The sequence below is a fragment of the Aulonocara stuartgranti genome (assembly GCF_965226115.1).
Source record: "Aulonocara stuartgranti genome assembly, chromosome: 4".
NCBI lineage: Eukaryota > Metazoa > Chordata > Actinopteri > Cichliformes > Cichlidae > Aulonocara > Aulonocara stuartgranti.
Genome location: NC_138942.1, coordinates 26453137 through 26466742, shown reverse-complemented (window position 1 = coordinate 26466742; position 13606 = coordinate 26453137). Strand labels below are relative to the sequence as shown.

General features: G+C 46.2%; 2 protein-coding genes across 4 annotated transcripts; both read right to left on the bottom strand.

Annotated features, from left to right (window-relative positions):
* Positions 1-523: 523 nt before the first annotated feature.
* Positions 524-3798, bottom strand: LOC309705824 (uncharacterized protein). Of its 2 annotated transcripts, none has more exons than XM_082531833.1 (2): positions 3546-3798; positions 524-3065 (listed from the first exon to the last, which is right to left on the bottom strand). In XM_082531833.1, the coding sequence occupies exons 1-2, from the start codon at positions 3565-3567 to the stop codon at positions 1177-1179; spliced, it is 1911 nt and encodes a 636-aa protein (XP_082387959.1). In that variant the 5' UTR covers positions 3568-3798; the 3' UTR covers positions 524-1176. The 2 variants fall into 2 exon arrangements, with proteins under 2 accessions (XP_082387959.1, XP_082387958.1); XM_082531832.1 differs by having other exon boundaries at positions 524-3068; positions 3546-3767.
* Positions 3799-3822: 24 nt separating this feature from the next.
* ccdc134 (coiled-coil domain containing 134) lies at positions 3823-13082 on the bottom strand. 2 transcript variants are annotated; one of them, XM_082531867.1, is made up of 7 exons: positions 12713-13082; positions 9203-9333; positions 8923-9044; positions 8275-8359; positions 7798-7979; positions 5834-5905; positions 3823-5595 (listed from the first exon to the last, which is right to left on the bottom strand). In XM_082531867.1, exons 2-7 carry the CDS (start codon positions 9303-9305, stop codon positions 5470-5472), a joined length of 690 nt encoding a protein of 229 aa, XP_082387993.1. In that variant the 5' UTR covers positions 9306-9333; positions 12713-13082; the 3' UTR covers positions 3823-5469. The 2 variants fall into 2 exon arrangements, with proteins under 2 accessions (XP_082387993.1, XP_082387992.1); XM_082531866.1 differs by having other exon boundaries at positions 9203-9336; positions 12713-13077.
* Positions 13083-13606: the final 524 nt, after the last annotated feature.

Below are 13606 nucleotides of genomic sequence, written 5' to 3'. Positions count from 1 at the left end.
TGTCCCCTTAGTACCAACTTACCATCGCACCACCTGAGTATTGTTGCTGATCATGCCCATCCAGTTATAACTACAGTGTACCTTTCTTCTGATGGTTCACAGGAACCATCAGCAGGATAACACAACCATAAAGCTGACATCATCTCAAACTGGTTTCTTGAACATGAGTTCATTGTACTCAAATGGCCACCACCGTCACAAGACGTCAGTCCAACAGAGCATCTTTGGGACATTGTTGTTGAATCCATGCCAGGAAAAATTAAGTCAGCTCTGAAGGCAAAAGGACGTCCAACCAAGTATTAGTGTACCTAACAAAGTCATCAAATCTAAACATTTAAAATGGCACAGATCTTAATTCTAAGCACCATCACATTTTTACCTAATGTGTTTGCAGAATTCTTCAAATGGAGAACCATAGTTGTACTTTTTAACCAATAAATCAACTCCACACATATGGCATTATAAAAAGATAACACAAATATAATACCACAACAAAAGGAAAAAAGAAGGCCAAAAACGTTAGTTCTTGCAACAATATTTGTATTTTTTTTATTTCACAGCAAAAACATGAACACATCAGTGAACTGCTGACTCATTTCCAGCAGATGTGTTGCCTGTATTAACCTGTGTTAATACATAACTGGATAACTCTCCCGGTTTACATATTACGTGACAATAAACCCAGCCAATCGTTGCATATCATTCATTATGGAAACTGATGAGGTGCTTAAGATGACTTTTTTCTGTTTATAATACTCACTGTATTTATTTATTTTTTTAAGTATGATGTGTGCTCAAGGACTAAAGTGTGTTTTAATACCAACCAGCAATGAAATGAACATGTTTAAAAATAAGAAACAACAGAATCAACACCCATCTAATATGTCTTTCAGTCGTCCCACACAAGTGCAAATGTCATGGATTATTCAGCCTCGGCTTGAACCAACATTTAGAATAAGAAATTTCTACCTTTTCTTTCAAAAAGTGGTTTCATATTAATACCGCATACAACTTTATTACACAGATGTTGTTGCTAGCAGTGCATCTTTAATCATTTACATCCATGTAAAAATATCCCTCACTGCAGTAAGCTACTGTGTTGTGTGGTGTTTACTTGTGAAGGTGGAAAAATAAATCTCTTACATCCTGGATTTGGACTCTACGCTCAGCCTGTATTTATTTGTTCCAGTAGAATTCATAAGACTTCTTCTCTGAGTAGGAAGCCTCCGTCGTTCCTGTGCCGCTTCTCACTTTTTCCTTCACCACTTTCACCACCAGACCACCAGCGAGGGCGATGCCGGCTGCAGCTTTGCCGATTTCGGCCACCGCGCTCAGGATGCGCGCTGTTGTCGACATGGTGCCCCATGGGTCTGATGCAACCCTGCTGGCTGCTGTTGCCACACTGGGCCCTGTTACCCCACACACAGCACCAGCGGCCACTTCCTGAGCTAAGGCGGCAGCACACTGAGGAGTCCCAGTGGCTCCTGACACTAAACTACCCTGAGCTACTCCTGCTGCTGCTGCAGTTTCAGCTCCACCGAGGGCAGCTGCTCCCTCCAGAGCTGCTCCTAAAGCAGCCCCACCTGCCATGGTGCATCCCACACCGGCCGCCACCCCGACTGCAGTGGCCCCTATGATACTAACCTGGCTGAGGGTATCTAAAGCACCTTCTGCAGGACTGGAAGCCTCAGCGCTAGCAATGGCTCCAACAGAACTACCCAGAACGCCACCTGTTGCTGCGCCTAGAGCCACTGCAGTTTTCCCCGAGGCTGCTGCCACTATGGCGCCCACGGCGTTCCCCACACCTGAGCCTCCCGCCACAGACATCCCAGCTAACTGAGCTGCAGCAAAACCAACCGAGTTCCCAACAAGAGATGCCCCAGCTGCGGCTGCCAAAGGGGCAGCCGCTCCAAAAACTGCCCCAACTGCCATGCCAGTGGCTCCAGCAGCCACCAGGACCTTAACTCTCTCCAGCACCATGGGAGAGAGCGCGGCTTCCCTCCTGAAACGAATTAGTGACGACCGAACAGATGGCCGCCGGCTGACAGCTCTGCCATGGCCCCGATGTCGGCCTCTGATCTGGTCTCTCAGCAGGCTGAAAGGACTGCTTCTGCTCTCCTTTGCCCATCTCTCCACCCTAAGATCATCTTCACTTCCTCTTTCTACCCCTTTCCTCTGGAGCTCTTGTAATCCTCTCTCGCTGCTTCCTGCTATGTCAGACTCTAAAACACATTTCCTTCTTTTTGCAAGTTTAGCTCCCTCTTCAGTTCTGCAGTTACTTCCTTCTTGGTCTTCACCATCTGCTTGCCCTCGCTCTCGCAAAATCCTATTCTGCTCCTCCCTGATTGCAGCCTCTGCCTCTAAAAACATAATGTTAGTATAAAACCCTCCGTTACTCTGCCTCACCATACTGTCTACCTTCACCAAGAGCTCTTTAACCTGTGCTGTGTTACTGGGGTCTTTGTTGTTGAGCACATGGTACCTACCCCCACACTTGTCTATCAGAGCCCTCAGCCCAGGAGGTGCAGTCATGTTCAGATATTCTTCTATCCCCATTCCCTCTAGGTCATCCCCCCTTGTAAAAAGAACCACTGTATGGTGAAATACAGCATCCTCCCCAAATATCTTGGCCAGCTCACAAACAGCCTGGTTCTCGTTGTCTGTGTATCGTCCTATTGGCACTACAAGGAGGAAAGCGTGGGGGCCAGGGGCAGAGAGAGACACGCATTTGGCAATCTCTGCGTGAATCTGCTCCACACTGAGGTGAGTGTCTCCAAAGCCTGGCATGTCAACAACCATGATTCGCCTCACTCTCCTCTGTGGGACGGCCCGGCCATCTTCTTCAGCGAGCTCAGTGTTTCCCATCTCGCAAATCTGAGTGACAGAGCTGGCGCTGACCTGTGACAGGAACTGCCTGCGGCCCAGGATGGTGTTCCCAGATGCACTCTTGCCAGATCCGGTCTTTCCAACAAGGACCAGTCTGAGGTCTTCGCTACACATGGTCTCAGAGTCGACTCCTTCCTTCTCACCCTCCATGTGTACTGGTTCCTTGTTCCCCTCCTCGTCTTCTAACAGAACATTAGGAGCAGAAAACGTTTGGCGTTAACGCTCAGACTACTGTAAATGTTTTTTTGAAATGTTCACTGCAAATGTAATGACCAATGGAAAAGCAGACAGCAACCAAGGCTTGTATTATCTCCACTTTGTGTCGTTGGGAAAGATAACAGCAATGTAATGAGCTTTGTCAAGTGAGAGCATCAGGAAGCTTCTTGCACATAAACAAAACAGCAATAGGCTAGCTACAGGCAAGAGGGACGCGAAGCTAGCAACATCCACTAGGTGGTTACATTAAATGTCTAACTTTAACACCACCCAGTGACAACATACCCTGAAACTAAAAATCAAATGTCGAATGAAGAGCTCACGCTTTAATCTCGTTAATTAGACTGCCTGCTAATAATTCAGCCTTAGCACGTTAACAGCTTTAGCTTAGCTTTCGTTAGCAAGTCGCTAACTTTGACAGAAACATCAAAGAGTGATCTTACCACAGTACAAATGATGAAACATTTCGCAGAGAGACTAAAAGGCCGTTTCTTCTCTGCATGCCAGCTTCCCCTTCATCCTCTACATGCGGCCACAGACGGGCTGAAGTCAAACTGTTCTGCCCGCATATGAAATGCAAACACTGGACTTTGTGTCTTTGATGGTTTCCTGCCCTCTGTCGGTTCATCTGCTCGACAAAAACAAATGTAGCAGGTCTGTGGAGCACAGAGGGGGTTGCTTTCAGCCGCTCTCATGTTCACGCTTGATTTGGAAGATTACTTTCTTCTTCTTTTTTTTTTTTTTTTTACCTCCATCCTGACACAATAGCAAGAGATTTGTGTGTCTTCCCGGGCTCGAACCGGTAACCTTTTGTTTGCTATTATACAAATTGAGTAAACGCCAAAGTGTAGAGTTGTCACATATAAAGCCCTGAATCTTTGTATAGAGTTTGTGTTACAGTTTTTCCTATTGATAAAGCCCAGCCCCGTTGCCATTCTTACTAAAAGCAATTAATTAACAGATAAAAAAAATTAAATGACAGGTAAATTACACAGTAAAAAAAAAAGAAAAGAAAAAAAAGAGACATTTTTTGTGAATTAACAAAACCTGTATATTAAGTACAGTGACAGTCTGTATAATGAACTACCGGAGCTTTTTCTGTAATTTTATTTTTATTATTTATTTTGTACTTTCACTGGTCCAGCCGTTTAAGGTCAAAGAGGGCTGTGCGTGGCCCACAATGTAAAATGAGATTGACATCCCTACAGTATGAAGCCACATGAAGTACAAATATATTATATATATATAATTTTCTTCCTTATGTATCAGAGTCACTTTATTTCATTACACGTGTTAACAAAATGGCTTGTTCATTCTGCAGCAATGATATTTTTCTCTGAATATACATATAGTTTTCATAACAGTCATTATTACTATATGAAAATTACATCAGTCTCAATTGTGTAGCTCTGAATCCACAAAACGTGTCAATTTAAAAAGGGGAAAAATATGGGAAAAAAGGTTAAAGACGAGGGACTGCTAGATGAATGGTCACATGTTGTATTTCAGGTTGACAGGATAAAAATAATGTGAAGGCTCATTAAGGCAGAAAAAACTATATGGTCAATTAAAAAAAAAAAATCTCAAATGAGTCCCTCAGATGGAAATAAAATAGTAGACATAAAAATGAACCCATGGTAATCTTTATCATTACGCCATCCTTCAGGCAAACGCAACATAATGATGTGTCCTTATTAATTCTGAGCAGCAGTGGGAATGTAAATCTGCCTATTCACAAACATCCTTTGAGAAATTCAACAGCTCTTAGAAATAATGAAAGATAATATTCAATCAGCGGTCGAGCCCAACCCAACCATAAACACGCCACATTTTCAAAAGGTCAAATTTGGCAATTGCACCTACTTGAAGCGTATGGGATTTTAGATACATTAAACCGAGACCAGACACAGTACAGCGGGGGCTTCGCAAAGTTTTGAAGAAAAACGATTAGACTAAAATTAATTAATATCCCAAAGTTCAGTTACATAAGCTTCAAGTTATCAAAAATGAGTTTGCCTTAACTTCATCTCCAGAGAGTTATTTCTCTTGTTATTTTTTCCTTCCCCCCCAAATTCTAAAGAACTGCTGACTTACAGCAGCTCAGGCTTTTCTCAGATCTGGACGAACCCCCTCCTCCACTTTACATTTTTGTGTCACATTGAGGTTTTCTCTCTCTCTCTCTCTCTCTCTCTCTCTCTCTCGAGCACCTGGCTTTTGTACAAGTGACGGCAGCTTTTTGTTTTTCTTCACTGTCACCAGAGTCTACAAGTCAAGCCACCCCTTGTGGACTGCGAGTGTACGCGCCTTCTCATCTCCTCCTCCTCCTCCTCCCTCTCCTCTGCTCTTCGCGCTCGATGAGGTGTAGCGCTATAGCTCGTTGCGAGAGCGGGATATGCGAGGGCCTTTCCTGATCTCTTTCCTCTTCTCCTCCTTCCTCCTCCTCTTCTCCTCCTCCCTCAGGATCTTCTGGAAAGCCTCGGCTGTGTGAAGCACCTGCGGCAGATAAGAAAGGGCGCGGGGAGATCAAAGTCGCGATGTGAGAGAGGCTGTGTTTTCTTAGAGAATTTCTACGAAAAACAAAGCAAAGATCTGCATGTGTTTCTACTCCTGCTGGTTGCAAAGGTGTACCCAGAGAGTCTCCGGGGTATTAAGAAAGCTGTTACCAGGTATCAGGCTAGAATAATAATGGATGATGGCAAAGTGTAGAACAGCATGTACGCAGCGTACTCACATCATCTCTCTCTGTGCGGTACGGGTTTATAAAGTCTGGGGATTTCTCTGTTATTCCCAGTTCCTGTGACATCTGCAAGGTGAGCAGAATAGGAAAGATGGCAGAGGAAAGAAAAGAGGGGGAGATGATACATAATGCTTGCTTCAAAAAGAGCTAAGAAACGTCACATCACTTATGCTACAGCTAAGAAGCGCTCTGATGCAATTTAAACCACATTCCTTGTGAGTATTAGAGCTCATTCTTCATTATTTACCGCTCATGGAGGTGGATGAAATAGAGACGAGGGAGTCGGAAACCAAGCGTGGGGTTAAGCGAGGGTCGAACGCACACTTTTAGGACGCAAAACTGCTGCTGCTGCTTCGAGCCTCAGAATTAATCCACTTCATAATCCTCTTGGCACATTGCTAAGGTCACAGATTAATCCTGCAGGAGTTTAGTTCATTAACCCGCACATTAAACAAGGAAACACCAGTTAGACGCCTTTGGTCTTTAAAGTTTAAAAGGCCAAATTTCAATTTCTACAGAAATATCTGACACGCTGGCTGACACTGATGACTGATAACTCCACACTTACATGACATGAGATTGCATCACTCTTCAAACCCACCAGGTTTCCAGAGAACTGTCACCCTTTTTTTTAAAGTCATTTTTTCCTGTTTGGTATAGCTAATGATGCACAGATGGCACTTCTGCTGAAAAGATAACCTCTTGTGGTTTATGAGAATGTGCCTTCTGTTTAACGTGTGGCTAAAACTGATCTAGAAGCCACTGAGCAGCCACTTTGAAATGCAGGTGGGCAGTTTGGGCAGTTATTGGGAAGCATTATCTAAATTCATTTAAATTTCAATAGCGAGTGGGAGATAAGAACTGTATTTATAGAACAAAACAAATCTGGGGGAAAAAAAACCCTCGATATTTGAGTATTGTTTTCCAAAATAAAAGGTTCTTTCCACCCTTCCATCCCTTGCCATTTACCCAGGCCCACCTCCCTCTCACCGGCCACTTCCTCCAGCTCTTCTGGGGTGACACCGAGGCGTTTCCAAGCAACTGGCTCCTTTTTAATGTGGAGGAGTAGTACCTCTATTCTGAGCCCCTCCTGAATGACCGCTCTCCTTATCCAGTCTGTAAGGGAGAGCCCTGACACCTTTTGAGAGAAAGTTCATTTCCACCCCTTCTATCTGCAGTCTCATTCTTTCAGTCGCCACACGGAGCTTGCGGGCACAGGTGAGCGCAGGAACGTAGGTGCTCCGATAAATCGACAGCTTCGCTTTTACGCTCATCTCTCATTTCACCACAGTGAAGCAGACTCAGAGTCTACATCACTGGTGATGCCAAACCGATCTGTCCGTCAAGCTCGCCTTTTGCTCCCACTCGTGAGCAAGACCCTGAGATATTGAACTCCTTCTTTTAGCCAGTGCAGCTTTTTCGCTTCTGGAGATATTAATCTACTACCATCGCACCATTATTGTTGCTTTTGCAAGAATCTATAGATTTCAGAATTCGCTGAGCCTTAAACACGCTGCCAGGGATAAGGCTGGATATTAGGAGCCGAAGAATCACTGTAAACCTCAACTATTCTTTTGCTCTGTGCCAGACACATTTACATCACTGTGCTACGGTTTGTAACGCACTGTTTTCTCGCTGTGTTTTGAATATTTCCATTATATCCTCCTGCAGAGAGATGTTTTCTTTTCTAATCCAAGGCGTGAGCTGAAGCGGCGGTATGCAATCACTGCAAGATCAATCACGCTGAATCTCATGAAACTTAGTGGAGCACTGGCAAAGGAAGAATTAGGTAGTTAGATTTTGATCTGAATCATTTTCTTTCAGCTTTTGCAACAACTCTCAGTCTTCAGCGAGACGTCGACAAATCTCTTCTAAATCCACACGATCGAAATGAGAAAAAGTGAAACCAGAAACATTTTTTTTGACACCCTTAATAAAAAGGCTGCGGCAGGTCTTACAAGTGTGAGGACGTGCTGGTGGGCTCCTCCTGTGAAAACCCCCGTCTGGTTACAGAAGTTCAGCCCCCAGCGCAGCAGGCCGCTCCAGTCGGTGTTCCGGTCGTAGTAGTGGTGGACTATACGGGGGAAACGCAACGCCACGTCGCCAAAGAACGCCGTATTCTCCACTACGTGGGAATAAGCTGCAGGACAGAAACAGAATATGAATATGCACATGTATATAGCGCACGGTGAAAATGATGCTTAACAGAACAAAGGGAGGAAAACAGCTCAAGGTTTTACTGGGGGAGCACACTCAGACCGCACTGAAGGGGATAAAGATGGGATGATGAACACCAGGCAGAAGTGGGGTTTTTTTGAGATGGGTAACAGAGCGTAAGACAACCCAGGCAGAGGTGTTGGAGACAGAATCAGTGTGTGAAAAACACTCGAGAGCAAGAGAGAAGGCAACAGCTGAGATTTAAAAGCGAATCAGACCTTCTTTGATCTTATCGTCCATGGGGAAGGGGTCATCGGGCTGCATGTTGGCCGCAACCAAGACCTGTCGGGAGTCCTCCAACACCTTAAGAGAGAAAGAGAGCTCAATCTCCAGGGTTATGTACTCCCATCTACGTGCTACGATTGTTATTCTTATGACATTTTACACACCACCTCCCACAGACGTTACAGTCAACGCGTGATCTGTGTGGACACTGCACAGAATAGATACGCTGGCTCACACACACGCAGACGTATAGAAGTGCTGACGATGTTTTGCAGCCCCCGAAGGTCGACTCTGCTCGTTCTCCTTGAGAGCGATGCAGATACACGCATAGCTGCCCGCTGGGAAATGGAGGCCTACAGTAAAATCACAGCTCCCAGTCTGGTGCAAGTGAATGGCACCTGTAAGCAGCATGAATTCAGATTCAAATGAAAAGCGAGCTCACGCGCTGCTGAATGCGGTGGATTTTAGAGCTTTTGATTCTCTATTGAGCTACAAACGTTCTTATCCTTCAATTTGCTGGAAACACCAGGCAGGTCGAGCTTCAGAGCGCCTGCTCTCTGATGCTAGTGGCCTTGTCTGTGCTTGACTTGCTGCTTCCCAGGCACTATATGATGTCTTACACACACACATACACACTGTACCTTGAAGAGCCCTTTGAGCATGATGTCTATGATCTTGTACTGCTGGTTGATGTCGTTCAGCTCTACTAGATTCTTGAGTGCATTCAGCTGATCTTTCCTCTTGGTCTCAAACAGCCGCTTGTCTGACAGGAGGAGGTCAGGAGGACAAACGCTCTCTACATCAAGAGAGACACACCCGTGAAGATGCTTAAGTTCAACACTTAGTGACTTGCACACACACACACAGACATCAGCGGACAGCATTTGGCGGCAGCTCTGCACGCCGTCAGCAGAAGGATACAGATCTCCAGGTTGGAGTCGTGTCTTGGTCGGTGCGTGTCGGAGTCTGCCGAGCTGAGTGCGGCAGCGGCGAGCGCCAGGACCACTGCACCCACACTCCGCATGGTCAGCAGGGGGTGGCAGAGAGGCACTCTTCTGAAAACAGGGATGATGAGCCATCAGACATTGTTCCACAGCAGAATATTGTCACACAGTCGCCTGATTAGATCCTTTCAGCTTGCCTGACTCGCTACGCTTTCACATGGAGCCAGCAAACACAGCTTTCTTCTCCATTCATTCATTTTTCTCCTTCCAGAGCTACTAGATGGGCTCGTGCTCTCTCGTGTGATACTTGTGGAATATGTGAAATACGGAGACATGTTGGGGATAAGTGGTCAATATAGAACACCAGAGGGTAGCCGGCATTTGAAGAGGGCCTCCGTATGTTCCTTTTAAGACACATCTGATGTCTGGCACTTGCATAATCCCCAGAGGAACTTTTACAGTCTCTGTAGCAGGTGCCCGGTCTGCTCTTGCCCGTCCTCTGCCCTCTCTATTCAAAAGCGGCGGTCTTCTATATCATTCTGATCCTGTCGCAACTGTCCCCGTCCTCCAAGGCTTTTTTCTTTTTTTGGTACGTTTCAAAGGGAGGCATGAAAGTGAGAAGATAAATACAACAGCTAAATATAGGACCTCATCAAAGGAGGATTCGATGCGAGCCAAAAAATAAAGTTTTTTTTTTTTTTAAAGAAAACATTAGCAGAAAACAGAAGTAACTGGAGGCAGGGAGAGGACATGTAGATGAAAAGCTACAAGATATAATTCATCTAATCCATGCATAATTTAGCAGGGGCTCCATCAATGATACTATCAGAGGGATTCAGTGGGGTACAGATAGGATGGAGGGAGAGTAATATTAGGAGAAGCAGCGGGGGGGAAGAGGAGGAGAGGAGGGAGGGGCGTTGGAGCGTTTGGAAGAAGGGGGTGGGGTAGAGGAGTTGGAGACCCTGAGGGACACAACAGCTTTCCTGGTGAATATTTCATCTACCTTTTGCTAAGGCACAGCGGTGAAACCCAAAGACACACAGATGGGAGAACTAGTGCAAGATAGAGGAGGCGGCTGTGGAATGACAGATAATGAGCACGGGATACTCGATTTCTGCGCTGACTGGATTAATCTTTACAAACCCGGGGTGCCTGTTCTCAAATCTCAAGGAACGGGAAAGGGAGCAAATGTTTCAGGGCGTGAATATTAATTTAGACTAAAGTGAGCACCCTTAAGAGAACTTGCTCCAATCAGAACAGGGAAAGAAAGAAACCCCATCTGCTTCTCAACGTTGCCTGTACATCTACGGCACGCTGATAACGCAGACAAACAATGAGCATTTCATACTGACTCATTCTTCTGTTTAACGGCAGCGTCGGTGTATTATTTCCGGAAAAATGAAAGCAGATTTTTTTCCCCCTATTTCATTTTGGCTTTCCCTGCCAGTCTCTGGGGTCATTTATTTTAAAAATAAAACTCAAAAACAACTTTGTTCATACGGAGTCAGCAGAAACCGGCGTTCCTGCAGACAGCTGAGTGAAGACAATGTTCGATTAAGGCCAATTTGTGCATTCTGAGAACATCTTTTGGGTAGCTTCCCAGCTTTCTGAGAAATGCTGCACTAAATATCCTTAAGTGCTGGTCGAAAGCCTCAATATTTCTCGATAACAGCCAGAGACGGGTGGGGGTTCTCTTTCTGGTAGTAGCAGCAGCTTGTCGGGTTATTTGATGTTCCTGTGTGCCTCCTAGCAGGCAGCCATGTAGCGCTGACAGATATTTATGAGGGAAAAGGTCATCACCGTCAATACGCATAACCAGGAGCTGCTGATGTTTCCGCACAGAGGGGCAAAGTGCTGAGGCCGTAAGAAGTGATGTAGGAAGGGCATTAAGGCAGGATCAATCATTTCTAATGTGGCACGGGCAGTGCAGAAGTGCATCCATTAACTGTAAACAGGCAACCCTGATTACACAGGATGGGCACGTCACTAATTCCAGGGCACTTGGCTCGGTCCTGAGTGGAACTGAAAGGAGTGTGAAGCACAAAACTATGCAAAAATCATCATCTGCTGACATTAATGTTAACTTTAAGCTCCCCTTAAAAATGATGCTGCTCTGTGAGAGAGAACTTACACAACAGTCATTGCCTGCATCCCTGCACCCCCAGCCTGTCTTACTACAGGAGTAAAACCAGCTGAGGGAGGGAGTTCACCTGGCCATCGCCATCATGTGCTGCTCAAAAGGGATCGTCAGATCCCTGCAGGGGTTCTCATCGGTCTTTAACCAACCCTTTTCTTTTTTTGGTGCACATATAAACAAAATTGATCTCAAAGCAGTGCATGCACTAGAACACTGTTAGGACAACCCAGCTGATCTGCAAAACGCTTTCTTTCATATTCTCCCCTGCTGAGTCCTGGAATGAAGAAACTTCAGGGGAGATGTTCAGCATCCAAGGTGGGAGGCTCGGTTCCGAAGCCGTCTGTCCCTCCGGCACTCGAGCTGGTGAGATGTGTCGGGGAGGTCTGGAGGCAGAGGCAGAGTGGTTCTTGCTGAAGTCGTGTGAGCCCACGTAAATCTCTTGGCTTGGAGCTGCTAGCAACAACCTCTTTGGGGCAAAGAGGCTGAAGTTTGATTTCCTGTGTGGGAGATCCAGGTTCCAGCTTTGTCAGTAAAGTAGGTTACATTATCTAATCACACGTGAAGAAGAACCGCTCTGACTGTATTGTTGAAAACATGTATCCAATTTTCACCAGTGTGATGAAAGATGATAATCTTCAATCAAGGAGGAGAAAGAAGTCCGACCCGCAAACAAGCCTGCTCTGCAGCATTCATTTCAAGAGCCACAGCTGACCCTTGAGGTGAACAGCGCTCCAGAGAGGATGGGAAAAAAGCAAGATGCCTTTCAGACAGCTGGATGTGCAGCAGGAGTGGAGCCCGGTTCCCCTCAGGCTGCCAGCCTGCTGTGGGAGGCTTGAGGTTCAAGGACTGACACATCATCTCTCTCTCTCTCTCTGCTTCCATCCTAGAGGCTCTCCTTCTGTCATCATTCATACAGAGGGACGGACATGCGTAATGGTGATGGTGGATAAAGACTGTCACATGCACCATCAGCTACAGATTGTTTAATTGATTGCATGTCCCCTACCTGACCTGGCTTCCCACAGCTGCACGGCTGTCTGTACCCAACTACTGAGCAACTATTTATATTCTAAACGGAGAATTACACGCTTTTTGTATCTTGGATGCACGGCTACATACAGTGGTATTATACACCAACATCTCAATGATATACAACTATTTATAGAAGACTTCCCAACTAGGGGCTCACTTTTGTAAATTAAGTATTTAAAGTCGACAAATCGATGCCTCCTGTCATCGCAGCTGTACGCTCCGGCGGATCCGCCAGCCAGCCAGCGGCCAGCACAGCAGATCCCCCGGCAGATAGAGCTCTGCTGGACACTACAGCCACCAAACTCGAGGTCCACTCACCGTATTGTAGCGAGAAACGACAGCGCCACAAGGCAGCGATTAGCGAGCGGCGTTTGCTCCAAAGTAAAGAGTGCAGTTGAACCTTCTTTATCTCCGCTCCGAGCGTGAACAAAGACAGAAAAAGAGCTCGGCTCGCCGATGAGGTAGACGGGACAGTGAGTTTGCTCTCCTCTGGATCCTCAGGTGACAACAACGGAGGTGGAGGCGTTCATTTACATGCGGCTCTCGCTGCTCCACTCTGCCAGTGCCACGATCGCACCGGCTGGCTCGTCTTGGACGAATGACAGCGAGCGGGCGCTAAACACGGAGGAGGAGGAGTGCGGTTTCCACACGGAGGAGTTAGAGGGAGACACCGCCAGAACGTGGGGATAAGGGGCTGCGTTCGGTTTATGCTCAGTTTCCCCGGGGATTATGATGCTGTCCAGCCACTCCCGAGGTATTTTATAAAGATGGCAGCAGGGCGGAGTAAGCGAGCATGTTAGGTAGTTTATTTGCAGCTAGGGTTGGCTATGCTAATGAAAACTTGCCTTTCTGGAAGCTGGCTGTGACAGCAATTTAAAAGTCAACTGGACGTCAAAAGGGACTGTGCGATCATATAAGAACCCCACCATTGCCACTTAATGAGCTGCCAGTGAGAAGTAAAGAAACACACTGGAGCTACCCGATGGTACAATGAACGATTGATTTTCTTGCAGTAGCCTAAAGCCTGAGAGCCCATCAGTGGCCATACAGTTCAAAAATAGACCACAGGAGACGTTTTACCCTGCAATTATATCCCACATGGCTCTCAAGCACTTCGCCGACAGCTGCTCTCTGGCAGCTTGTCCACCTCACAACCACTGCCACACACACCAGTGGTCTACAGGGAGTCGTACTCCCATCACCTGACACTTT

What these genes read in the sequence shown, in the direction of transcription:
- ccdc134 (XM_082531867.1), bottom strand. Translation starts at nt 9,305, where the DNA reads ATGCGGAGTGTGGGTGCAGTGGTCCTGGCGCTCGCCGCTGCCGCACTC. An exon ending in CGACTCCAACCTGGAGATCT is followed by an intron (nt 9,045 to 9,202) that starts GTATCCTTCTGC and finishes TCCTCCTGTCAG; the next exon opens with ACAAGCGGCTGTTTGAGACC. An exon ending in GGACGATAAGATCAAAGAAG is followed by an intron (nt 7,980 to 8,274) that starts GTCTGATTCGCT and finishes TCTGTCCTGCAG; the next exon opens with CTTATTCCCACGTAGTGGAG.
- LOC309705824 (XM_082531832.1), bottom strand. Translation starts at nt 3,567, where the DNA reads ATGTTTCATCATTTGTACTGTG. An exon ending in GTTTCATCATTTGTACTGTG is followed by an intron (nt 3,069 to 3,545) that starts GTAAGATCACTC and finishes ATGTTCTGTTAG; the next exon opens with AAGACGAGGAGGGGAACAAG.